Source organism: Amblyomma americanum, chromosome 10 (assembly GCF_052857255.1).
Source record: "Amblyomma americanum isolate KBUSLIRL-KWMA chromosome 10, ASM5285725v1, whole genome shotgun sequence".
Taxonomy (NCBI): domain Eukaryota; kingdom Metazoa; phylum Arthropoda; class Arachnida; order Ixodida; family Ixodidae; genus Amblyomma; species Amblyomma americanum.
The window spans coordinates 83868828-83893844 of NC_135506.1; the positions used below are offsets into that span (position 1 = coordinate 83868828).

General features: G+C 48.1%; 1 protein-coding gene across 1 annotated transcript; it reads left to right on the forward strand.

The window, feature by feature from the left end:
* Window positions 1–1244: 1244 nt before the first annotated feature.
* Window positions 1245–19100, forward strand: LOC144108488 (uncharacterized). The gene is made up of 3 exons (XM_077641709.1): window positions 1245–1313; window positions 8482–8637; window positions 18861–19100. The coding sequence occupies exons 1-3, from the start codon at window positions 1245–1247 to the stop codon at window positions 19098–19100; spliced, it is 465 nt and encodes a 154-aa protein (XP_077497835.1).
* The last annotated feature ends 5917 nt before the right edge of the window (window positions 19101–25017 follow it).

Here is a 25017-nt window from a genome sequence, read left to right on the forward strand (position 1 = left end):
CCATCATTTCTTCTCTCCCTCAGACCCTTTACCACAAACGGCTACCTCCCGTTTCTTTTGCTAATCACTGCATTACATTCGTATGCATAGCGCCCCCTCGTTTTCCTTAATATCCTCCTGTCAGTTAAAAACTAACTGGCCTAACAACCTTGCATTCTTTAGCAACTCTCAACGGTGAGCTATTTGTAATCGTACAGTGAAACTTAGCGGACTCTACTGCCGAAGAGGTGTGCAAGAAACAGGAGCCAGGAAGATATTATAGCAGGCGACTCAATAGTTTTCTTCAGGCGGAGGCCCAACATCATATGGACATGAAAATGCGTTTTCAATGCGGAAACAAGTTTATACAAAAAATGGGGGAAAATCTGCGAATTTTGCTTCTGAAGTTTTTAACCAGTCGTTAAGAACGTCCTATAGCAGAAAGAGATTAGCTGCTCTGCGCAGCGTTTAACGCTCGCATACGGGGCGCAGACGGCGCTTACACCCAGAATGACTCAGTCACTGGACGTTTCTTTTTTTTTCTTTTGCACATAACAACTCCTCATGCTCGTTAAGGCAAGGAAATTCTTGAGGAAAAGCCAGATTTACAAAGTTCAGTGCATTGTGTGGGGAAGGAGTAATGCGCCGTAAGCTGGACCGGAAAATGCAGTGATTTTATACTTACGCTACTCAATATTTACTTCTCTTTGTGACTGACTGAATCTACACCACGCCTACCTTTGCTTCTGGTGACTGCGTACAGCCAAGCGGCAAAAGAGGTGTGTCGTCTAGCCTATTACAAAAATCAAAACCGAGCTAGACGAACTTCGGCAGGAATGAAATTACTATAACATGCCTGCCCAGCTGGATTTTATAGTGCGAGAATCAACCAGCTGGAAATTGAATTCACGATGCCGTCTGCGTTCTTGAGACTGAACACTACATACAAGCGCTGACAATAAGAAAGGAACAGCGAGCACCTTTCGCTGTTTTTCGCTTATGCGCCTGTGGGCCTGTTAGTCTCTGAAAGTTTGGAAGCCAAATTTTTGAAAGCCCTTTGTTTCAAAGTGGTACCATTAATACAATTTGATCCACAGCCCTTCATCTTGCTTCTGACTTGACTGCTGTGCCTGTCTTGAGGATCTTTTCAGCCTGCTACCTTGCCGCATAATCTAGTAACTCTGCACTACGGAATATTGCCTGAAATTTAACCCGTAACTGCTCCAATGCCAGGTCTGGAGCGCGTGGTGATTGACTGCGGCCTCATGCTGGAAAAGACGCCCGGCCGGATCCTGGAGGTTCTGTGGTCGTCCGTCACCCCAATGCTGCTGACGGCAAGAGATAGGATTTTCCTCATTAAATATGCATATATAATATACCAGTTGTTTCGCGTAACTTAAACAAAGGATTTTTAAAAAGTGGAGTACCGGAGCTAAGTGAAACTAACGACATTTTGTGTCCGGTCGTGTGGCGTTCCTCGGATTACGTTTTTAATTCCGCTTGAATAGTTGATGAATTTGACAAATACAATATTATACATTAAACAGAAATTTTCTGATATTCACTTTAGGAGGTTCAGAGAGAATGGATCAAGTTTTTTGTAGCAGCGTACTATCTGCCGCAAGTTTGCGGGACCTGCAATGCGTGGCGGAGCTAAGCAAAACTGCACTGCTGCACCATCTGCGCCATAGAGCGTGGTGTCGAGGCTCACGGCACGCCTGCGGCTGCAGTACTCGTGAGTGAGGCTCGACACCATGCTCTGTGGCGGCAGATGGCGCAGCAGTGCAATTTTGCTTAGCTCCGCCACGCATCGCAGGTCCCGCAAACTTTTGCGGCCGACTGTACCTCGTACGTGGTTCTTTTTCTCGACATTTCAAGAAAGCCCGCGATATATTCAAAAAAGAAAACAGGTGACTGCGTTCACGCGCTGCCATATTCGAGCGCTTTAAACCGTATTTTCAACGAACGAAACGTGCTCGCTGACGATGCCTCAGTGAGCGGCCGCCGCTCATTTCGAAGGGCTGCAAAGTTATAAAAATGACGGAATAAAAACGAAGGCTACCTTCACATACGCCACTTTACTGCTTTTACTTCCTTTTTGGCTTTTATATGCAATGGCTGAGTAGAAACTCCGTCCGAATCGGTTGTCGGTGGCGTGCATGTCACTTATCGCAGATCACGGTACGCGCTTTCCGCTTTCACAAAGAATGTGCCGACGCACTTTCGAGACTATGCTGAGAGCCGCGTCGGCCAGTCACTCAGAGGCGTTAGCGCGCACGCTTCGTTCGCTGAGGACACGCTGCGCTACAATAGGACACTGGGATAGCTAGACTCGTCCAGTCGACAATGGAAGACACTGCAAGAGCGGCCTAATGAGGTTTTTTTTCATAATTAGCGGGCTTCCTTCAAATGCTGGAAAAAAGAACCACTCAAAACATACGTTGCCAAAAAATATTAGATTAATTGCTTCGTAACCCCATCTAAAATTTAACGAACTGCATGCGATGCTTAAGTGACTATGAAAATTTTTCTTTAATAATCTACGCTAAATACCTATTTACACGAAATTTAACATTCACTCGCAGGAGTACCACAAAGCGGGAAACCACATGTCGTTGTTTTCACCCAGCTCCGGTGCGCCACTTTTCTTAATCCTTGGTTCAGCTTGTGTAAAATACCCCGCATATTGAGCCTTACATTTTTGGCTTGCGTTTCGTTCCTAATTTCACTTCAAATTCGGGTGAAAATTATGCTCTCAAAAAGAAAAACTTCCACAATTTGCGGTATCGCGGTTGGTGTTCTTGCAGTAAGCATAATTGACTTAATTAAGACCCATTATAGGCACTTGTTCCACACCGTTGAACATTCGCATTGGCTATCTGCGACACTTCTGATTGGAGCATGGGAAATAAGAAAGGATCCACGAGGCCGCAATTAACTATACCCGTTTCCAACCTTTGACATGACACTGGGCGATAATACGGCTCGCCGTAATGAACGCAACAATTTGTCCTGCAGTGCAGGAAGGGAAGAAATTTCTCGAGTGTGTTTGATGCTTTTGCTTTGATGTCACGGGAACAATCCCACCTTCAAAATTCAGTGAAGGTACGAGTATCATTCTGCTATTGTTTTTGCCGCCCGTACGCCTAATCAACGTGGATATTTTGGCATGAAAGCGGCCCAAATCTGCACAACTTTTCTTTGTGTGCCGAAACACATCAGTCGGTATCCTTCCACATGCCTCTACATGTCGATACGTCTGGCTCATCTGCTTTTGAACGGATCGTGATTGAAAAAATTTGATGAAAGGTCGTCGCGGTTGCTCAGTGGTTATGCCGCTCGGCTTTTGTCAGGAAAGATGAGGGCTCGATCCCGAATGCGGCGGTCGCACTTCGATGGAGGCGAAATGCTAAAGCCGGTGTACTGTGCGATGTCACTGCACGTTAGCCAGATGGTTAAAGTTATCCAGAGCCCTCCACTACGACGTCCCTCATAGCCTGGGTACGTTCAACGTCATTCGATTAAATTTTGATAGTGTTTAAAGACCGCATTGTGTTTATGGATGCTTTACAGCATTTTCTAACACAAGAAATTAAGTAGCTAATAAGCGCTGCCTTCCTAACGACGACGGAAAATGTGAAACTCCGCGGGTGAACCAAAACCGTACTCACCTGTCAATGTTCCAGTTGCCGTTCTCACCGAAAAAACACGTTTTCAGAAATGGAACCACATTTGTTTTCATCACGTGCTTTCGCGACCATCGTCGCATTAGTTGTTCAATGTTGCTGTCATCTACATACAGAAAGCGAATATATGCAGGAATCCCAAATTTTTCTTCGCATTTTTATATACCATGTGCAACCTCTGCAATATCAAGCAATGTGGAACCAACGCTTTTCATTACTATCATCAGCCCATCCAAGCTCAATGCAGTGCAAAGGTTTCTCGAATATCTCTCCAATCAACTCTTTCCGTTGCCAGCTGGGGGTCACCCTCTTTCCTCAGGCTACTTAATCTGATCTGCCGACCTAACCTTATGCCACCTTCTGCTACGCTTGCCTTCTGGAATCCATTCCGTTACTATTAATGCCCATCATTTTTCGTGTCATCGCATTATATTCGCTGCCCAAGCCCATTTATTCCTCTTGGTTTCGACTAGGATGTCATTAACCCGCTTTTTTTCTCTGAACCACTGTGCCTTCTTCCAGTTTTGAACATTGCACCTATTGAGATTCTCTTTTTTTGGCCGAAAAGCATTCGGTGCTGAAAAAATACAATTTGCATACCTCGCCACTTATATCCCTGGTCTTTGCGACAGGTGCGATGTATCTGAAGCGTTATGGGTGCCTTCCTCTCGTTTGAGAGTAACAGCCAGTTTTTTTTATTACATTTTTGTCGAGGGATGCGATTCTTTAGTGACCAAGCTGCAGATTCGGCCAGGACTATAAGTGGTATTACCTACACAGAAGACGTTGTGGGGAGCTGCCCTGCAGCCCCCTGAGTTTGCTTTCCCGCGAGGCACCGTGCAGCGGCAGTCTCACCTCGAGGCTGAGCGCATTCCCTTGTCAGTTAAATTAACTGGCAAGAGAGGGCGCCAGCATCGCCGCGTGGGAGACTGACGAAGCCCGCCCGCGGGAGAGGGGGTATGGGGGCTTCGGCGGGGATCGTCGGCGCGGGCGGACGTGTCGCTCGCGGCTCCGCTCTTCGCCGGCGGGGCGAGGAAGCGACGGGGAGACAGGCTCCCGTACTCGTCCCGTCCGGCCTTCGGAGTACATATCCCTTGCCCTAGCGCGGGCGAACACTCGCTCGGAACCTTGCTGGTGAGTCGGACGTCCTCGATTCATTAGTGTACCTTGTTGCTAGCTGGCGTTATTGTTTCTGTAGCAATAAATGCCTGTTTGTGTCAGCCAATGTGTCGTTCCTTTGTTCCCTCAGAGCAAGGCCCGCCGTGGTCGGTGAGCGCTTGGTAGCGTACGCGATCACGGGGTGGGGTCCGGGCGGCTTTGAACCGTGTCAGCCGCGATTGAGTGGGGAGAACGTACTTATCTCCCCAAATCAAACCCCACATCTGGCAGACCAACGTGGGGCCTGCTCTTGAAACATTTACCGACTGTCGGTTCGGTTCGAGGAACGCTCTTTGTCCGGACTTGGCAAGTGCTAGGCCTGGAGTGAATTTTGATCGCTAGGGCCTGCGGCATGCTTTCTTGAGTGCGAGGTGTATTGCGCTGCAGCATGTTTGCACTTTTCGACATATTCAGCACATTTTTTCCCTGGATATTCTTCGCGAGAATCACTTGGTCCGCATCGAGGGAGCGCGAGGCCTAGCGCCCGCGGAGTCGCCGAGCCCGAAGCGAGTGAGTACGGAAGCCGCGTGGGTGGTCCGAGTTTCTGTATATATTTTCTCTACTATCTCTTTTTCGACTCTGGGAGCCGGGCGGCCTGGGGCCACGGGTGCCGCTACGAGCTCGCTGGTATTGCAGCTCGGCACCGGGCGCTCCGACACCGCCGATACGGTGGGCGTCGACCGCTCAGAAGCTGATTTCTGCAGTGAGCGGGGTAGGACCAACCCACAAAGCTGACGTCTCCTCGCGGCTGCGCGCACATAACCCGTTTCGGGTCTTTGTCGTGGTCACAGTCATTGTCGGAGGGGTAGTTAGGCCTGAGGCTTTTCGGAGCTGCCTGCACCACGTAAAAGAGACACGATCACCGGACCGTGTCGTTGAGAGGGGGTCACTTTGCTGCCCACTCGTATTTGTTTTTGTAACCTCGCACGATCTGAGCAGTCTCGTTCATCTCAAGAAAGGGCTTTGTTCACTCGAACTTTGCGTTTGCACAGCCGCCGACACGTTTTGCTACCGAGTTAGGCATTGTCCCACGAGGCTCTCGCGGATGCCGTTTCCTCTCCCGTGACCTACGTTAAAGGCACGCCGAGAACGTTTCGGCAATTTTGCAGATCCGGTGGAGCCACCCAGGCTTGCTGTCCAGTGCACATCGTCTGCTGCCACCTGCTGCGACGGAGCGGCCTGTATCCTGTTCGCCGCATCCATCCGGGGCAGCTGTGGCGAGACCCGTCAGGAGTCACCTCCGTCTGCTGCTGCTGCCCTGGCGACTACTGCAGAATCATGGCCTGCAGTTTTCCCACCGGCCTTCGATTCGCGGGCCTGCGGACACGGTAGTCCGCGGGCCGTGCGAGTCGTCCCAGCGGAGACCTTCACGCCACCTTCGGAATACCTCGGAAGTCTGCGTGTACGCTGTCGGCGTGACCTCCGCTGCATGACGTGCCTCAATGACATGAAGACCAGGAGACTTCTCCATAGCATGTACTTTCAGACGCGTGGGTCTATTTGAGGTTGGGGGGATGTGAGGACCTGCCCTGGAGCCCCCTGAGTTTGCTTTCCCGCGAGGCACCATGCAGCGGCAGTCTCACCTCGAGTCTGAGCGCATTCCCTTGTCAGTTACATTAACTGGCAAGAGAGGGCGCCAGCATCGCTGCGCGGGAGATTGCCAAAGCCCGCGCGCGGGAGAGGGGACATGGGGGCTTCGGCTGGGATCGTCGGCGCGGGCGGACGTGTCGCTCGCGGCTCGGCTCTTCGCCGGAGGGGGAGGAAGCGACGGGGAGACAGGCTCCCGTACTCGTCCCGTCCGGCCTTCGGAGGATATATCCCTTGCCCTAGCGCGGGCGAACATTCGCTCGGAACCTTGCTGGTGAGTCAGACGTCCTCGATTCATTAGCATACCTTGTTGCTAGCTGGCGTTATTGTTTCTGTAGCAATAAATGCCTGTTTGTGTCAGCCAATGTGTCGTTCCTTTGTTCCCTCAGAGCAAGGCCCGCCGTGGTCGGCGAGCGCTCGGTAGCGTACGCGATCACGGGGTGGGGTCCAGGCGTCTTTGAACCGTGTCAGCCGCGATTGAATGGGGAGAACGTACTTATCTCCCCAAATCAAATCCCCACAACGTATAATACAGCGCTGGACGTGGGCATCAGAAGCCCATCAAGGTTGTGGGAGCTTGCATGTAGGGCCAGTGCCAGTATTACGCGCTTCCGCGCTGGTAAATAAATCTAAAAGCCGGATTTGCAGCATTTAATATGATTTATTCAATTTGTTCATTTACTGTAACGGCTATTGCGGTCCTCACGAGAAAAGGGGGGGGGGAGTTGCCTAACTGGAAAGAACGTGTACTTGAACGAGCATTTGCACATAGGAAAAAATGATACAGCACAATGGAGCACTCTGTGGTAGAAAACCACATAATTGAATGGATGTTTCATAGCCATATCCTATTAAAGTAACCATTAAAAACATGTGGGACACTTAGCACGCCTGAAGTGTGGAATGCAAGAGCACTATAGATCAACACCAATGCTGTTTTGGTGCGTTCTGCCTTCTCTTCATTCCTTTTTTTCTTCCCTTTCTTGATTCTTCAGTGGGAGGCTGTGATGAGGCGACCAGGTCACGCGACCTCTCTCTTCAAATCAATAACCAACCTCCGAGTCAAATGGGCAGATTGTTCACGACGAAATGGGCAGGTTTATTTATTTATTTCAATACCTTCAAACCGCCCGTCGGACATTGGTGTAGCGGGGCTTAAAAGTAAAGTGTTCTTTAAAAGCACTGCTGCACTTACCAACACAGTCAATGTTGCAAAGGAGTACTGAAGCAAGAAACACCTCATATGCATAGAGATATGGATACATGCATGTAAAAGTTTTAACACAAGCATTTTAGGAGTCATATGAAACACCGCATGCAAAAACATTCGACGAACAAAACATGGTGCAAATTTTTTAACTGCCGGTCGTTTACGGTTCGCAGGTGTGTTTTAAAAGCATTTGGAAAGTCACTCCTCAAAATGACTATTCTGTTTGGACGGCTGTTCTATTCGCTTATTGTGCGTGCAAAGGAAGATGACTTGAACAAAGGAGTTCGACAAGCTATTTCTCTAATTTTGCGACTATGGTCGCTTCTTTTTTAAATGTATTTTGGAGGTTTTGAGGCAACCGTCCCGGTCAAAGCCAATATTTTCATTTAAAATATCGTCTAAAATGTTATCCCGAAGACGGCGCGACGGAATTGTAAGGAATCCCAGTCAAGCTGTCTTTTTAACCTACTTACACTGTTGCCGTGATCGCGACAGTTCAAAACGAAACATGCTGCGCAATTCTGTATGCCTTCAAGTTTCTTAAGAACATTTTTTGATAGTTCCCTCCCACCTGGAGCATATTACAAGGCCGAACGCACATTTAAGACCGGATGTAAGGAAGTCAACTGACCTCTCAACTCAGTGGGCTAGTTGCCACCTGCCAGGGTGGGCAGATTGTGATCATCTAACAAGGTCACGCGGCCTCTTTCAACCGATCAGCGCATTTCGTGTCACAAGCTGCAATTCTTGCGGAATGTGGACTCTAATGTTACAGTATTAAAATGCATTAGGTCAAGCATGTTAGCGTAGAACCTGAGCAAGTTTTTGTGGCATCATGAGGCCACGGCGTGATCTGCGCAGATCTGTCTGCTGGTGGGCCTGCTGTTCCAGCCGAGTCCCACGTTCCGCGACTACGAGTATTCAATGCCGGCCAGGATCATCGCAGAAGCTGTGGCGTTCGTGGGACTGACATTCGTGCCCTCCTATGCGTACACCGTTCTGGCAGCCAACGCTTTCGTGAGTACATGGTGGATGTTAGATTGTTCTTAACGCGTTGACTCAAACATCGCTTTTCTGTTTCGTGGAATGTGCACAATGATATTTGGCTTCTCTAAACGGGCACCAAAGAAACAAGAACTCAACATGTAGTTGCCTTTAATTGCAGTTAACGCTTTCGTTCCACTCTAGTACTATAGCGCACACCGGAGTGTTGATATTTGCACTATTTTTAAACACTTGTTGGTTCTTGTATTTCATTGGCTCCCGCTTTCCGTTTGAATTTGTTTCTGTTAAGGCGAAAGCCTTTAATGGCTCATGCTCGCGATCCTGTCCGTCCGTTACGCTCTTCAGCAACTCGATGAGAAAAAAAAATCTTTCTGCACGATGGGATTGCAACCACCATCCTTCCGTTCAACAGCCGAGCGTGCTAACGACTACGCTACTTTATGCCAACGCACATTTAGTTCTCCTTGTCTAGGACCCTGGAGAGTGTTTGCAGAAAGACGTCCAATCAGTCGCTTGACTCCCACACGCCCTCCAGTATCTCTAGGTTTTAAGAGTCGCAAACAATTGTGTACTTAATTAACATCTTAACCACACATCAGTGACACAAGGAACGACACTGTGCTAAAGGCTTTCGCCTCACCGCACTTTAGGTCAACAAAGTGACCTGAATTTTTTTGCGATTTTCTCTTAATTTTGTAGTTATTTTCTTTATTACCTGGTTTTTAATCTTTGCATTTTCCTCCCTCCCTTCTATCTAGCTCAGTGCAGTTGCGGCCAGTGGCAGGTTTATTTTTTTTGTGTCTAGGAATGTAAATTTTTAATAGCATAGTTCGAATGCACATGCGTCGAAGTACAGAGTAAAAATTGAAAATTTTTACATATCTGCCCTAGACACCATTTCAACCTTTCATCAGGTTTGTATTTTTTGTGCTATTCACGCAGACGTATTAATGGGTAAGCACTAATCCGATAGATGCCATCCCCGAGAAAAAATTAGATATCACTGTGGCTATCTGCATTAGATGAATGCGAAACCGTTGACGCCTCCTCGACACCCGTCACCTTTCAAATTTGGCGCCATGGATGCTTTCCCGTCCATTTTATTCTTCATATTTTTCCATTTCCTTAATTACTCACCTTAACTTAACCAGGTTTACCCTGATTGTACCCTCTTTTCATACGAGGAGGAGTTAAACTTTATTAAAGAAAAGGTCTTTGGCGCGGGTTGGGGTGACGTTCCCCTCCCCGCGGTGGCACCTCTTCTAGGTCGGACGCTAGGTGGCCGACCGACGATGTCGCTCGGCGACCTCTTCGGCCCGCTCCGTGACTCGGAGTTGAACCTCTGGGTCCGAGCTGAGCCGCGCGGCCTCACACTGCGATTGGGTAGAGAGCTACATACTGTTCGTCGGCTTGTCTTGAGGACATGAGTATAGCATGTGGGGTGTGTCTGCCTTATGGAGCCCACAGAGAGAACAGATGGGGCTGAACTGCTCTGGGAACCATATGGAGTGCATGTACAGATTAAAGAAAGTGTTTGTTTGGAGCTGCCGCCAACTGACTTGTTGTGTTTTACTTAGAGATCTATGTGGGTCTGGGAAGATTTGTCTTTCTTTCTTGAAGTGGGTCGTAATTTCGTTGTAGGTCGTCATTCGCTCCTTGGCCGACCTGAGCTCTGGGTAACGCACCTCCCGGTTAACTACGAATCCTCGGTCAAATTGGAGCGCCGCCTCGTTTCCAGGATGGCCCGAATGGGCGGGGACCCAGATCAATGTGATCTGGCGGGTATTGGAGATTTTTTGTAATATATTGATGGCTGCTGAGTGGGCCTTTCCTTTGCAAAAATTTCGAATTGCGGTTTTAGAGTCGGTGATGATGTATTTGGCAGTGCTGGAGGTAATTGCTAAAGATATGGCAGCTTCTTCGGCCTCCTCCGGAAATTTTGTTTTATCGATTGTCGCCGATACGACGGGAGAACCTCGATGATCGACAACTGCCAGGAAAAAGGCTTATCTGTCCGCATGTTCTGCCACGTCCACATGCGCCGTGTCTTTCTGAACTGAAAATATTTCGTGAAGTTTTTGTGCCCTAGCCTTTTTTCTGTCTGTATCACAGTGTGGATGCATGTTTTTGGGCAGAGGATGAACTATTGAGTGTTCGTGCACGGGTCTTGGAATTGGCAAGGTGTGTGCACGGATTCGTTCATATTGTATTCCTGCCTTCTTTAGGATGAAACGTCCCGTTTCAGTGCCTGATAGTCTTTCGTATTGTGCGGTGAGGTGTGCTTCCATCATTTCCGCTAAGGTGTTATGAATTCCTAACTGTATTAGTTTTTCATTTGGGTCATGACGAGGGAGGTTCAGCGCAATTTTGTAGGATTGTCGAATTAGAGAATCCACTTCGTCCCTTTCTCTGACAGTGAGGGTGACGTATGGTGTGGAGTAGATGACTCTGCTAAGAATGAAGGCCTGGATTAGTTTCCTGGTCTCGGCTTCTTTAACTCCTCCTCGCCTATTCGCGATGCGTCTGATGAGGAACGAGATTTGGTTGACGGTGTTTCTGAGCTTCTTAATTAGTGTGTCGTTTTTTCGGTTTGACTGCATCAGCATTCCCAAGAGCCTTAGTGTTTCCACTTCTGAAATGGCTGCCCCTTCCGCGTATATTTTGATCTCAGGCGCTTTATTTTTTTTTTTGACGCTTTGGGTGTAGGATGAGGAGTTCAGATTTTTGGGGGGAACACGCGAGTCCCGCGGCTTGTGCCTCTTCAACTACTACATCTGCCGCTTGTTGTAGCGTATCTTGTATCGTACCGATACTCCCTTTGGTGGTCCAAAGGGTGATATCGTCCGCGTACAAGGAGTGTTCTAGGTCTGGAATTTTGGCGAGTTCGCGTGCCATTTTGATGAGGGTTATATTGAATAAGAAGGGGGAGAGGACCAATCCTTGCGGCGTTCCTCTGTCTCATAAAGTGAAGGTGTCGGATTTGATTGTGCCAATTTGAATTTTAGCCGTTCTATCGGAGAGACAGTCCTTGATGTAGTTAAACGTTTTTTCGCCTACATTCAACGGTGAAAGAGAATCTAGGATTGCTTTGTGTTTGACGTTATCAAATGCTTTGGTTAAATCTAGAGCTAGGATTGCCCTTGTGCTCCTTTCTTGCTCCTGAGATAGGACCTCAGTTGCTAGTCTGAGCATCGTATCCTGTGTTGATAAATATGGTCTAAAGCCGACCATAGTGTTTGGATATAAATTCTCTTTGTGCATGTGAGACTGCAGTCTGTCGAGTATGACGTGCTCAATCATTTTTCCTAAGCAAGAAGTAAGCGATATAGGTCTGAGATTTTTGAGCCCGAGCTTTTTGCCCGGTTTTGGTATGAATTTAACGATGGCGTGTTTCCAAGACGTTGGGAGTTTTCCTTCCCTCCAACATCCGTTCGCAAAGTCCGTGAGGGCTGTGATGGAAGCGTCGTCTTGGTTTCTGAGTGTCGTATTGTTAATGCAGTCCTCTCCTGGAACTGATGTCGTGCGTATCTTAAGGAGGGCTGCTCTTATTTCCGCCATTGTTATCTCAGCGTCCAGGATGGGGTTAGTTTGTCCTTTATAATCGGGTAGGGACTGCGTCTCTCGGGTTGTGCAGAAGTATTTCTGCTGGAGCGTGTTTATAATATCTTGATCCGTGCCTGGGTCTGTATTTCGAATTTTGGTGATTTCCTTTTGAGTTGTAGCTTTGTTCGATTCCGGATCAAGGAGATGCCGCAGAAGATTCTACGTCTCTCTCGTGCTTAGATTGCCATTTATATTTTCGCAGATATGGTTTCACCGCTGTCTCGCGAGTTCTGCGGAGTGGTGTTGAATATCTTCCGTGAGTGTGACTATCCTATTTCTAAGCTTTTTGTTGTATTTTTGCTTAAGCCATCTTTTTTCTAGGCTTTGTCTTGCCTCCCACATGTGTGTGAGGCGGCTGTCATTCATACACCTAGGTCATGCACTACGTCTTTAGTGGCCTTTCCCACGTCTGATAGGAGGGTTTGTGTCCACTGTGCTAGGTCTGCGATCGGTTCCTGATTTTGGTCACGCATCGTCCTAAATTTGTTCCAGTCAGTGATTCTGTTTTTTCTGGGTTGAGGTTTGGCATTGCCAATGACGATTTTTGACATTATGATATAATGGTCACTTCCTAGATTTTTTCTGGTGTTGCTCCAGCTTAAGTCTGGGAGATTTTTGCCCATCGTGAGGTCTGGACACGTGTCCCTGTTCACGCTGTTGCCTATCCTGGTAAGCTGCATGGGGTCCGTATATTGGGTTAGCCCTCTTTGCTGGATAAAATCCATTAGGGCCGGGCCTTTCCTGGATATTGTTGCGTGTCCCCATTGCGCGTGTTGAGCGTTGAAGTCGCCCACAATGAGGATTGGGTTTTGGCCTGCAATTTGTAGGGCTTTGAGTATAGCGGCTTTCGCTGGTACAGCCTGTGCCCTGGGGTGGCTGTATGCGTTAAGTATGAACAGAGAAGAGGAGTTTCTTTTGCTAGGTAGAATTTCGATTAATATACAATCGAGCTCTACGTCTGCAATCTCGTGGTTAACCACGGTAAGGTTTCTATGTACCATTGTAGTGGTTAATGGCTGTTCTGCGATGTGACATGGCAGAACTGCCCGGTACCCTGGCAGTTTTAGTCGAGACATTCTGGGTTCTTGGATCGCAATTACGTCAGGTTTTTCGGATTGTGATTGGATGTGTAACTGCAGATGTGCTTTTTTGTTGCGCATAGACCTGCAGTTCCGCTGCCAAATTGTTGTGGTTTTAGGATTGGCCATTTTGCTGGGATTGATCGATTGGCGCCCCTTGAGCTGACGGGGGAAGGCGATGTAAAATTTCCTGTAAAACGGTGTCGAGTACTCCAAACTTGTGATTTACATCCTGTATGTGTTGTTCGAGGCTTTGTGTTAAATTGTCAACTCTTTGCGTTAGATTATCGAGTTTCTGGCTGTGCTCTTCCACTTTTTTTCGAGTTTTGGGACTCTATCTTCCAGTGAGGTATTTCTTACGTCAGCTACTGCTTGTTTTTTGCGAGGTGTTTCTTCCTTGCTTACTATGCTTACTGTTGTTTCGACTGATGCGGCCACAGTAGTTTCCATTTCTATGACCTCCGGCATTGGGAGTGGTTTTGGAAGAGGGTCCTTAGATTTTTCAGGGGCTTTTAGTTTATTATTTTCCTGTTCCAAGTGTTTAATGCGGTCCGTGAGCATTCGAATGTGGTGGAGTGCCTGATCGAGTTTAGACTGTAATGACTGCAGCTCCGTCCCCTTTCCGTGGGAGGCCACTCCGCCCAGCTCACCTGTTTCGGTCCGGGACTCTGAGTCCGGCTGCTGGTGCCGTTGCCACCTCCGCTGCGACTGCTGCTGCGTCCGCTGTCCAAGGACTGGAAGGAGCTCGAGCGGTCCTTCCTTCGGGTGGATGGTGGGTCGTCGCAGGTCCGGGATTTGGATCTTGACTGGTGCTCCGATGTTTTCGTTTGGGGTCGTTGAAATCGTTTCTTGCAACTTTTATCGCCTGTGCGGTGCCCTCCTCCGCAGACAATGCAAACTGGGTCGCTGATTTCTTCCTTTAGGTGCTGGTTGCCGCAGTACGGGCACCGTTGTTGCGGTGGCTCCGGACATACGTCTCTTCTGTGTCCGACTCTTCTGTAGTTCGTGCACGCCTATACTCTCGGATTGAAGGGGTAGACTGGGTACAGGACTCCGAGGTAGACGATGCTATCTGGTAGTTCGTCCGCGTCGAAGTGGAGCAGAAGGGACTTCGATGTTCTTCCCATGGTTCGTGCTTGTATGATGTCGGGGTTTCTTTTGCGCAATTATGTCATCATTTCTCGGGGAAATTCGCCATCGTAAGCCCGATAGATGATGCCTTGCAGGGCCCTGTCCGGAGGGGCGATGTACGACGTCATGACGATGTCTTTGCCTTCTAACTTGATTTGCTTGACTGCGACGTAGCGTAGTGCGTTTGCCTACACCGGCGTCGATATGGTGAAAACATTTTTTGCAGAATTTGTTCGAGATTGGTCTTGATCAGCCTCGGTCGCGGTGATGCCGTTCGCTGTCGCGATCGCGTGCCTGATAGACTTCTCGGTGTAGCGCGTGAAGTCGACGCCACCCGTTGGTCTGTTTATGATTTTATAGTCCTCCTCCGGGAGTCTAGGAAGCGGTTTCTTAGGATGCAGTGGAGGGAGAGGTTGCGCCTGCGGCTTCTCGGTCTGCTTATTTGGCTTCTGAGCTGTTGACGACTCAGCTTTGGGGTTCTTATTGCGGTAGGAAACAGTCGTTTTCCAATCGATCGTATTGAATTCGACTGGGGAGGCGTTAGTTCCAACTACGGCGTACTCCATGACTGCCGCCGAGGCGTTCGCGCCGCGCTAGGCCTGGCGTTCGGGTAAGTTAGGGCGCCGGGGCGACGCTGGCTTGAGACCGTCGGAGCTCGGTCGCCCGAGCTCCGATTTGCTTAAAAGAAGTCTTGAAAGGTGCCTTATACACTCACGCTTCTTGTCCGTGTGTCGGCGTCGACGTATCCTGGTGTTTTCGTTTGCAGCAGGTGCTCGAACGCGGAGCCAAAACGAAGCACATGCGTCGCCGTTGGCCCCCTAGCGGGCAATCTCCTCTTTTCATATAAATCATTCGTTTTTGGCCTTCAAATTTGGCGCCATGGTTGCTTTCCATACACTTACTATATATCCGTCCAGCCTATTCAACCGTCCTTGACATTTTGTAAGTAATTAACTAATTATAATATGCAAATCAGACTTTTCGTTCGATTAATTATCACAAACCGAAAACATTTAATCTCATTTCAAACTTCATGTTCACTTCCTTGCCTATTTTTGCGCTAAATTGCCGTCCACGGCTGTTTTACCATCCACTTACTATATCGACGCTGCGCTACTGCGTGGTTTTTGCATTATTGGCTCTAATTAAATAACTAATCATCCTATTCAAATCAACTTTTCTTGCGCAGCATCCTCACATTGACCTCTATCGAGCACAACCATTCGTTTTATAATACCTCTTCTGTGAACGTCGCAGTCGGCGCGGACACGTTTTGGTGATACGACCCTGCCGACATAGCCTAGAAAGGCTTTCGCATTAAAATCATCTTTTTCGCGCTGTCTGTTCACCTAGCACAAGCTCTCTGTCCCGCGGCACTGCCCGCTCATCGTCGGCTTCTATACGTATCAAAAATCCGTGCTTTCGCACTGATTCGAATGTAGTAAACATTCTCCCTAGGCCTTTTTTGGCTAAGGTTATTCTAGCTACACGACATAGCAGCTAGAGAATTTCAGAAAATACCTTACAGCTGCAAACCGGCATGCATGACTCGTCTAGGCCTTTAGTGTTACTAGGGAGAACGCAGCTGAATCACAAGTTGGAACACAAAGTCGATCAATGCCACGAATGCTTACCAACCGGTGTTCCATTTATTCAGGTGTTGTATCAACACAAACATCTCTTAGAAGTCTGAGATATTGTTTGTGACCATTCCCTTCTGTTTTCTTCAGTTCGAACTCCTGCATTCGTGCGACAGAAATTTAGGAACAATTTCTTTCAGTCCAATTTTATTGTGAGCTAGTGAAGAAAAACATTCTCGTCTGAAAGGCGACAGACGCTATCGGCTCAGAACAGCCGACCAGCGTCACTACTATAGTTCTCTTGTCGCTGAGATCAAGATCATAGGAAAGCGTTGCCGAAAGCCGCTGGAAGCTTATTACTCTGGCAAGAGTGCGCGTTCTTAGTTCTTGGTGATTTCGGAAGTATACCTGATTAATACATAGACATTGCAGGAGTGACTCCCTGTTGCCAATTTCCGAGGCGCAAAACGTTTTTGTCAATCGCCACTCTCCCTATTATCGGCGGCTGGTTCCTAAATTGCCAATGATTCCAGGGCTTCACAGCTCACTTTTTGTTTACACAATATTGAAATTTATTCAGCGAATAGTATACAAACGAAATACAAACGAATTCTTTTTTTTTAGTTTAAAGCTGTAAAGGGCGTTTGGCACACATTCCAATCAATCCACGTGTGCTTAAGATTGCGGCAGCAAGGTCGTGTTGCGCACAGCCGGTTTAGATCTCCTCCGCTCGGAGACCCTTGATTGCTTGCTCGGCCATGAGAACGAGATTCGTATTTCAGGAAATCGGGACAGTGATATCACTTTACTACTGTCTTGTTAAAATTCACCGATTATTATGTGGAGAGGAATTGCGAAAGGCAATGAAAATTTTTGATAGCCAGCTGGCTAGTTAATGAGTCCATGCAGCTTTATTCATCCTACCGAGACAATAGAATCCGGGATAAAACTTTCTTTCAAATTAGAACCTTATCTTTCAATATCCTGGTCAGAATTCGATTAAAAGAGGCTGAATTATAGTTACTGTGTTGTGGTAAATAAGGCAGCCTGCTGGAATATTCCCGCAATATTTTCAGTGGTAAGAGCGCCTGTGGCCCCATGGAGCAGAATCTCTTTCTATAGTTGTGTTCAACTACTCGGCGCATGTCGTAGCCAGTGCCTGCGGAATGAAGGGACTCTGTCATAGGACGCGTTCACGGGCGAAACTTTTAGGCCTTTGTACAAAATGATAATGATAATAATGTTAATAATAACGTTCTTGCGCCAAATATAAACAAAATGCACAAACTGCCGGCACGCCTAAACCTCATAGGGCTTGAGCGGCAGAGCCCGACAGGCAACAGAACTGTGCATATATATAAACATTACATGTCAATACAAAGAAAACATGACAGAGCATTAATTTAGTCCAGTGACAAAAATAAATAAATAAATAAAAAGGCACAGAAAAATTGCGTATTTAACACCACTCCTATGCGGTCCACCGCTAAAGAAAAGAATGCAGCACGGCAAAACTAACATCCATGCAATTGGAAATGCAAAAGAAAATTTCTTCCAACAGATGCGTTGAAGTGACAGATCACCATTACTATCTCGGTGTAGTTCGCTATGCCAGTCGATTCTTATGTCCACAAGCAGTTATAGCATTTTTGCACGCACAATAATCTTAACGACAGATAACCTTAGTACGACTGCGCTTTCATAAGGTATTCAAAGTTTTGTAGTTCTGAGCTGCCTCTGTTGTCACTACAGAGCTGGCAATGTTGTAAGAGCTGCAAACTGGGTGGGCAGGACGACCAACGTAGGGGTACGAATTTTTGAACAGACCCTGTCTTATTTTTGAACGCACTCTGTTTCAAAACAGCTCAGTAATGGCCAGGAAATGAAAATTTTGAGTACAAGATGGAAACCTCCACAATGCTGTTAGAAGACGCTGCCCTGAAGGAATCTGATAGTTCATTTTTCATAAAAAGTATACATTGTGCAAATTTAAAATGAGCTGATCTGGCGGTTCTCGGAACGCCTAAAAACTATAAAACTGTACACGTGTATTCGAGACATGTGATGCACGAGCAGCAATTTTTTATAATGTAAGTATAAGCCCGTTGAAAATTTCTATTGTATGTTGTAGAGGTACCTGTTATTTAAAGTGGAATCCTTTAATTAAGCGTTCTGCATTTTTAGCATCCCGCGTCTTCACTTGACTTTCATAACTGCGACCAGAAATGCAATTTTCAGCAATGTTCTAGAAATCTCTCGTCATCACGCGCCTAATAAAAAAAATGGCTGGGGCGCAACGTGGCTTGAACCTAGTAATACTAGCGAAAGCGCTGTTAGGCATGGTCTCCACGATCTCATATCGAATGTCAAGGTCAAATCAATGGTCATGGTTAGATACCCGATTTCATAGATATATTGGTCACGTGGTCTTACTGCCATAGCTTGGGGCATACCACCACACAGTTAAGTTTGGTTTGAGCTTGTGAGGCATTGAAGGTTATTGTCTCATCCACATCAAAATCGGAAGCTAGCTGCACCCCGAGGTGTAGAGCTCACGCTTTAAAATATTGACATTTGTGCAGGTTTTATTGCACGCGATATGCTTGACATCACAATGTGAAGTGAAGAACTTTCCGTCGCCATTTTATAGAGCGATGTTTTCTACAGCGCGCCACTGTGACTCTCTTCAATAAAAAACATCCAGTCGAAATAAAAGCAGAATTAAACGCAGTTGTATTCAATGTTTTCAATTCATTCATTATTGTGGATGTTTTATTTCACCGTTTCGGACTGGGTATTTCCGGTTTGCGAGATAAACGGATGATGTCGGTGGATCCCGCAGAAACTGGAGGTGATGAAGGCACATGCGTCGAGGTGGCGTCCGGCTGACCCACAGTTCGCGCGCGAGTACAAGAACCGGCTCGTGGCGCGGGGTTTGATCGTACGCCAACATCGCCACGAAGCGGTCGTCCAGCGACGGGGTCACAGCCGGGCCCACGGGCGCCTTCGTCGTGCACACCGACAGACCCACCGGCTCGGAACAGCGCCCTGGGGAGCAACTGCTGCTCCGGCCCCCAAATGAGGAGCAGAGGACCGTGGGCGTTGCTTTGAACGCAACCGCCCCATGCGCCACCAAACCGCGTGCGTGGTGTGCACCTGTGGTGCTATATGACTGCTTGAGGGCGTGCAAGCTGAGATTAAGAATTGCCAGTACACGCCACACTTAAAGTGTTCACTCTTAACGTCTACACACTTCTTTTAAACCTCTTACTCTCTTTTCCTTCTCAGACACATTTAATATGTTTTACTAATTAAATTTATTATTTCTATAATGAATCATGAACCGACTACAAATCTATTAATATATTTTAGACCGCACGATTTAGTTCCCCACCGAAACATTTGTTTAAAACTTCGTACGTTAAAATATATCATATATTAGCCCGAGTGTTTAACAGCATGCAATTTATACAGGTAACGAGCGCTACACTTCTTAAGGTTCAGTTTTCTAGAAGTGTTGCCAGACACACTGGTCGCTGCAAATTTGCATATAATTTTTATAAACTACCTGTCTTATGTTTATACCATCACTTAACGTCTTCACTGGCTATTCTGTAATTTATCGAGCAATGGCTTCCAGCTTCCATGTACCCTTTGCCGTATGACTTTAAGGGAATCACCAACTCGACAAGCTCCTGGAAGGGAAGGAATAAAGGAGGGAGTGAAAGAAGAAAGGGAGGTAGAGGTGCCGCAGTAGCAGAAGTCTATATCGTGGTATATGACTTTCGCTACAATGCGTATGCTAGCACCCCGTTTCGGGGAGGAAAAGGCTGTTTCCTCCATTTGCCTATCGCTCGTTTCCCCATTTACCTGTTGCAGGAGCTCGATGCCTTTGGCCGCCAAAGCCAAGGTCGCGAGATCAAATCCTGGCTGATACAGCTCCATTTTTTTGGCGGCGGTGGTAGATAGATAGATAAAGAGGAGGAGGGAAAGACAGGGATGTTAACCAGAAAGGGGTTCCGGTTGGCTACGCTGCACTGGGTAAGAAAGATTAGGGGGCTAAAGGTAGGCAGAGAGAAGGGGAAAAAGGCATAACACACACACACACGCACAACGCTGTCACAATTTGTCACTCAATCCAGTCGCTCTCAAGTAGGCAAAGAGTGCCTTGTATGCCTTGAGGGCAGTCGACTGCTGTGGCCACGGACCGAGGAGCTTTTGCTCTGTTAATGGGCGAGGATCGAGGCGGTCCAGGGCACAACACAGTGTATGTCTTGCACTCGCAAATGCAGGGCACTCACAGAGAAGATGAGCGATGGTCTCCTCACAACCGCAGCTTTCACAGGCAGGACTGTCGGCCATCCCCATCCGGAAAGCATAGTGGTTGGTAAAAGCAACGCCGATCCATAAATGGCATAACAATGTTGCGTCGCGACGTGCCAAGTTACGTGAAAGACGAAGGCGCAGTCCAGGGTCCAGTGCCTTGAGGCGGAGGTTGCAAAAATCGCCCGTGTTCCACGCTAAAATTGTGAGCTCCAGCGCCAAAGGGCGAAGCCCATACGCTGCGTCAGGTCTTGATATTGGGGTCCTCACTGGAAGTCCGTCGTTGTGAGCCGAACGCGCAGCCGCATCGGCCTGGTGATTAGCGTTAATACCACAGTGTCCTGGCAGCCATTGAAAAATGATGCCATGACCTTTGGAAACGGTGCCGTGGTACAGAAGACGGATCTCAGCAACAAGTTCTTCCTGCGACCCGCGGCGTAGCGCAGCTTGCAGGGCTTGAAGGGTTGCTTTAGAGTCGGTGAAAACCGTCCAGTCATGTGGAGGTTCCTGACTGATGAACTCTACCACAGCCCGTAAGGCTGCGAGTTCCGCACCAGTTGAAGATGTTGGATAGGTCATCTTCACTTTAATGAAGATGGATCTGGCCGGTATCACCACCGACCCTGCAGAACTGGTCGAGTGAACTGATCCATCTGTGTAAACATGTATGCGGTAACTGTGGTAAGAATGCAGGTGATTCAATGTCAGTTGTTTGAGAGTGGGTAGCGATACACCAGCTTTCTTCGTAATTCCAGGAATATAGAGGTGAACCCGAGGTTTATGAAGACTCCATAAGGGTGAGCACGGTCTTGACGCAGGGGTGAACTCCGATGGAAGATATGCGCGATGAGCTTCAATGACTTTGGCGAATGCAGTACGGGGCCTAATTATTGGGAGTGTTGCGAGGTGATCGCAGGGAACTCGTGTGAGGTGCCGAATATGTGTTCTCATGGTGTCAACTGCAATGTATGTAGTAACAGGATGTTCCCGGGCAACAAGACAGTTGCTGCTGTTGATGCACATTTAGGCAGTCCAAGGCAGATACGGAGAGCTTGCGATTGCACACTTTGAAGAGTCTTGATATTTGTCTTTCTAATGAAACTGAATATCGGAAGACTGTATCGCATGTAGCCCAGAAATAGGGAACGGTACAGTTGCAGCATAGAGCGCACTGATGCGCCCCAGGACTTTCCCCCGAGGAAGGAGAGGACGTGGACAATCGCAATTAGTCTCTTTCTCATGTCGTAGACATGTGGACTCCACGAGAGGTTCCTGTCGATGACAACACCAAGGAATCTGTTTATTCTCTCATAGGGAATGGCTTCACCATTAATGCGAATGGTGTAGCGTGACATAATTTTGCGTGTGAACGCCACAAGTGAACACTTTTCGGTCAAAATGTTCAGGCTCTGCAAGCGAAGATAAGATGTCAATATCGATGCCGCCTTTTGAAGTCTTCCACGAACTTGAGCACGTGTCACCCCTGATGCCCAAATACAGATGTCGTCTGCATATACCGAGATCTGAGCAGATTGTGTCAATACGTCTACCAGGCCGATGAGAGCAAGGTTGAAGAGAACTGGGCTCAGCACTCCACCCTGAGGGACTCCGCGCGAATTTCGGTGTAAGGACGTTGGTCTGTCCGCAGCCAGGACAAAAAACGACCTCTCTGATAAATAGCAGCGTATCCAGCTGAACGTGCGGCCTCGGATCTCAGCAGCTTCCATTGCGTCCAAAATGGCCTGATGCGTTACGTTGTCGTACGCGTCCTTGATATCCAAAAACAATGCCACGGTCAATCTTTTCAAACATTTGCTGTGGTGCACCGACGTTACAAGGTCAAGCACATTGTCGATAGAAGAGCGGCCCCGTCGGAACCCAGACATGAAGGTTGGATAAATCTGATATCGCTCCAAGTACCATGCCACGCGTGTGAGCAGCATTTTTTCCATGACTTTGCCGATGCAGCTGGCGAGTGCAATTGGACGGTATGAAGAAAGGTCGAGCGGTGATTTCCCCGGCTTAAGAAGTGGAACCAGACGACTTGTCTTCCAATCATGAGGAACTATGCCAGCAGTCCAAGACTTGTTATAAGTGTCCAAAAGAGCCCGTCGAGTTTCATTGCCAAGGTTGGCAAGTGCGGAGTCCGTCACGCCATCAGGCTCTGGTGATGATGACCTACTACAACAAGCCAGCGCAGCATCAAGTTCTTCCATGGAGAATAGTGCATCCATCCGAGAATCCCGTGAGGGTGGAACATCGTTGCCGTGCAGCGTTGCGCGTGGATTCGGAGTGTCTGTTATTCTTGCGAAGAAATCTTCAGCTACCTCAACCGCACTGCGCATTTGGTGGAGCGCTACGGATTTGAACGGGTAGCGCTGTTGAGGGTACGTGACAAAGACCCCGAATTACACTCCAAACACGTGTCAAAGGCTTTCGTGGATCAAGTGTTTGGCAAAATGTCCTCCACCGTTGTGTTTGCAGTGCCTGAATTCTGCGCTGAATCTTCTTCTGTTTGCCCCTAGCATCTCTTAGGTCTAGGCGCGACTTTGGACGTCGGTATCTGCGCTCTGCCCTGCGCCGTTGTGATCGCAGTCGCTGCAATTCGAAGTCGAAATCGGTGTAGTTAGCGACAGGGTTAAAGGGTCAGGTGGCGTGTTCCATGGCCTCCTTAATTTTTTGTTCAAGACCGGTAGAGAAGCCCACTGAGCAATCAGCCTCCATAAGTAATTTAAAAACTGTCCAGTCAATGCACTGCTTACACGTGGCTGGGGAAAATGTGGAATGGCCGGTAATAATCATATAGGTTGGGGATATGGTAGCTGCCATGGGTTTCTACATCCGAAAACCACCGGACGCTGTTGTTAAGGCACTTTGAAACGAAAGTCAAGTCCAAGCAGCTGCTATAAGTCACCCCTCGTATATAGGTCGGGCTTCCGTCATTCAGGCACAGGAGGTCATGGTCAGAGGCGAATGACACAAGCTGTCTTCCCCTAACGTCCATCCTAACGCCTCGCCACATGGTGTGATGAGCATTGAAGTCACCCATAATAACCCACGGAGCAGGTGTAGCTTCCATCAAACCACTCAACCTTCTGGCGTCGAAACGACTTGATATCGCCAAGTACACCGCCAGTAGCGTAAACATCAGGTCACGGCTCTTCACTGTCAGGCAAACGTACTGATTGTCTTCGTTCGGAGGAACCGAATGCTGCACATATGTAAGTTCCCGTCGAATGTAGACGATGACTTTGCTGGATCTGTTGCACGTAGGTGATGAAAATGCCTCGTAACCCGATATTCGCAAAATTGCCGGGGTCTTCGGTTCACAAATCACAAGAATGGGGAAGTGATTCTCGTAGACGTAGTGCCGTAAATCGGAAATCCGGGACTGGAGCCCACGAGCATTCCATTGGAAAATGAAACCTTGCTTTACTTGCTTTTGAAAAGACAGGTGCGAAAGAGCCATGATGCCGTCTACTGTAGAGCCGCAAGAACTGGATGTAGCGCGTCCAGCACTTGAAGTGCGCTATGTGCTGCTGGCGTGTGTAGGCTGGAAAGCAAAGCACACATGGCATTCATTAGTGTCGTGAGCATTGCAATCACTTGCATATCTGGGCCATGGCCTTGATCGTGCCTGTTGGCTGGATCAGTCGTAGGCGCTGCAAACTGCCCTGAGTGCGCGAACATCCCTGACGCAGTAGGCGTAGAAGGCTTTGGCAGTGGTGGCCAAGTTGCATCTGAGGCAGCAGGTTCAGCCTCACCAAACGCCGGGCTCCCTTGATTTGGTACGGTTTTCGGTGGAGGCAGACAAGCTGCAGTAGGGTTTTGGGCATTATTGTCAAATGTGACTGCTTTCTTTGACTACCTTCGGTGGGGCGAACGACGTCGTCGCACTTTTTCGGCGGCTTGTTTGTGCGTAGAATGGTCTCGCACCATATGCTTCAGTACCGCCCGCTCGGTCATTAGACGGGGGCAGTCTTTCCAGGAAGAGTCATGAGGGCCGTGGCAGTTGGCGCACTTCAAGGTAGTCGCGCGGCAAACATCACCGCTGTGTGACTCGGAGAATCGTGGGCACACGATGAAGTTGATGCAGACGCCGCTCACGTGGCCGATCCTCATGCACTTCCTGCATTGAAGTGGCTTAGGCACAAAAGGTCGAACTGGATGACGAAAGTGCCCAATCTTCACGTACGATGGTATGCAGTAACCCTTGAAGGTCAGCATGATGCATGGAGATCTGCCTAACCGCTGAACTTGAATGATGGAAATGCCGTCGGTTGCCGGCTTGATCAACATGGGTAAATCTGCATCACAGATGGCGATATCGACGTTGTAGATTACGCCAGCCTTAGTGCCGCTGTCCTGGAGAATAAGGGGGCGTACACTGATGTTGCCGAGTTTTGTGATTGCGGTTAAATTCTCTAGTGAACTTCGCTCCACCACATCAATGGCAATGACGTTTTTGAACTGGTTGATTCTGACATCTTTTATGCCTCCCGGTACAAGGCTCTCCAGATAAATAGAGATGGCTTGCCTGTTCAGTAGGTTCATGTTGTCCGTTGAGTTCAACGGCACAAACAAGGCTGTATGCGCTGAGGAACTTCGCGCCGTGATGATCATTGGCGTTCTTGATGAGGACACCGTTGACGTGCTCGATGAGTACGATTCGGCTT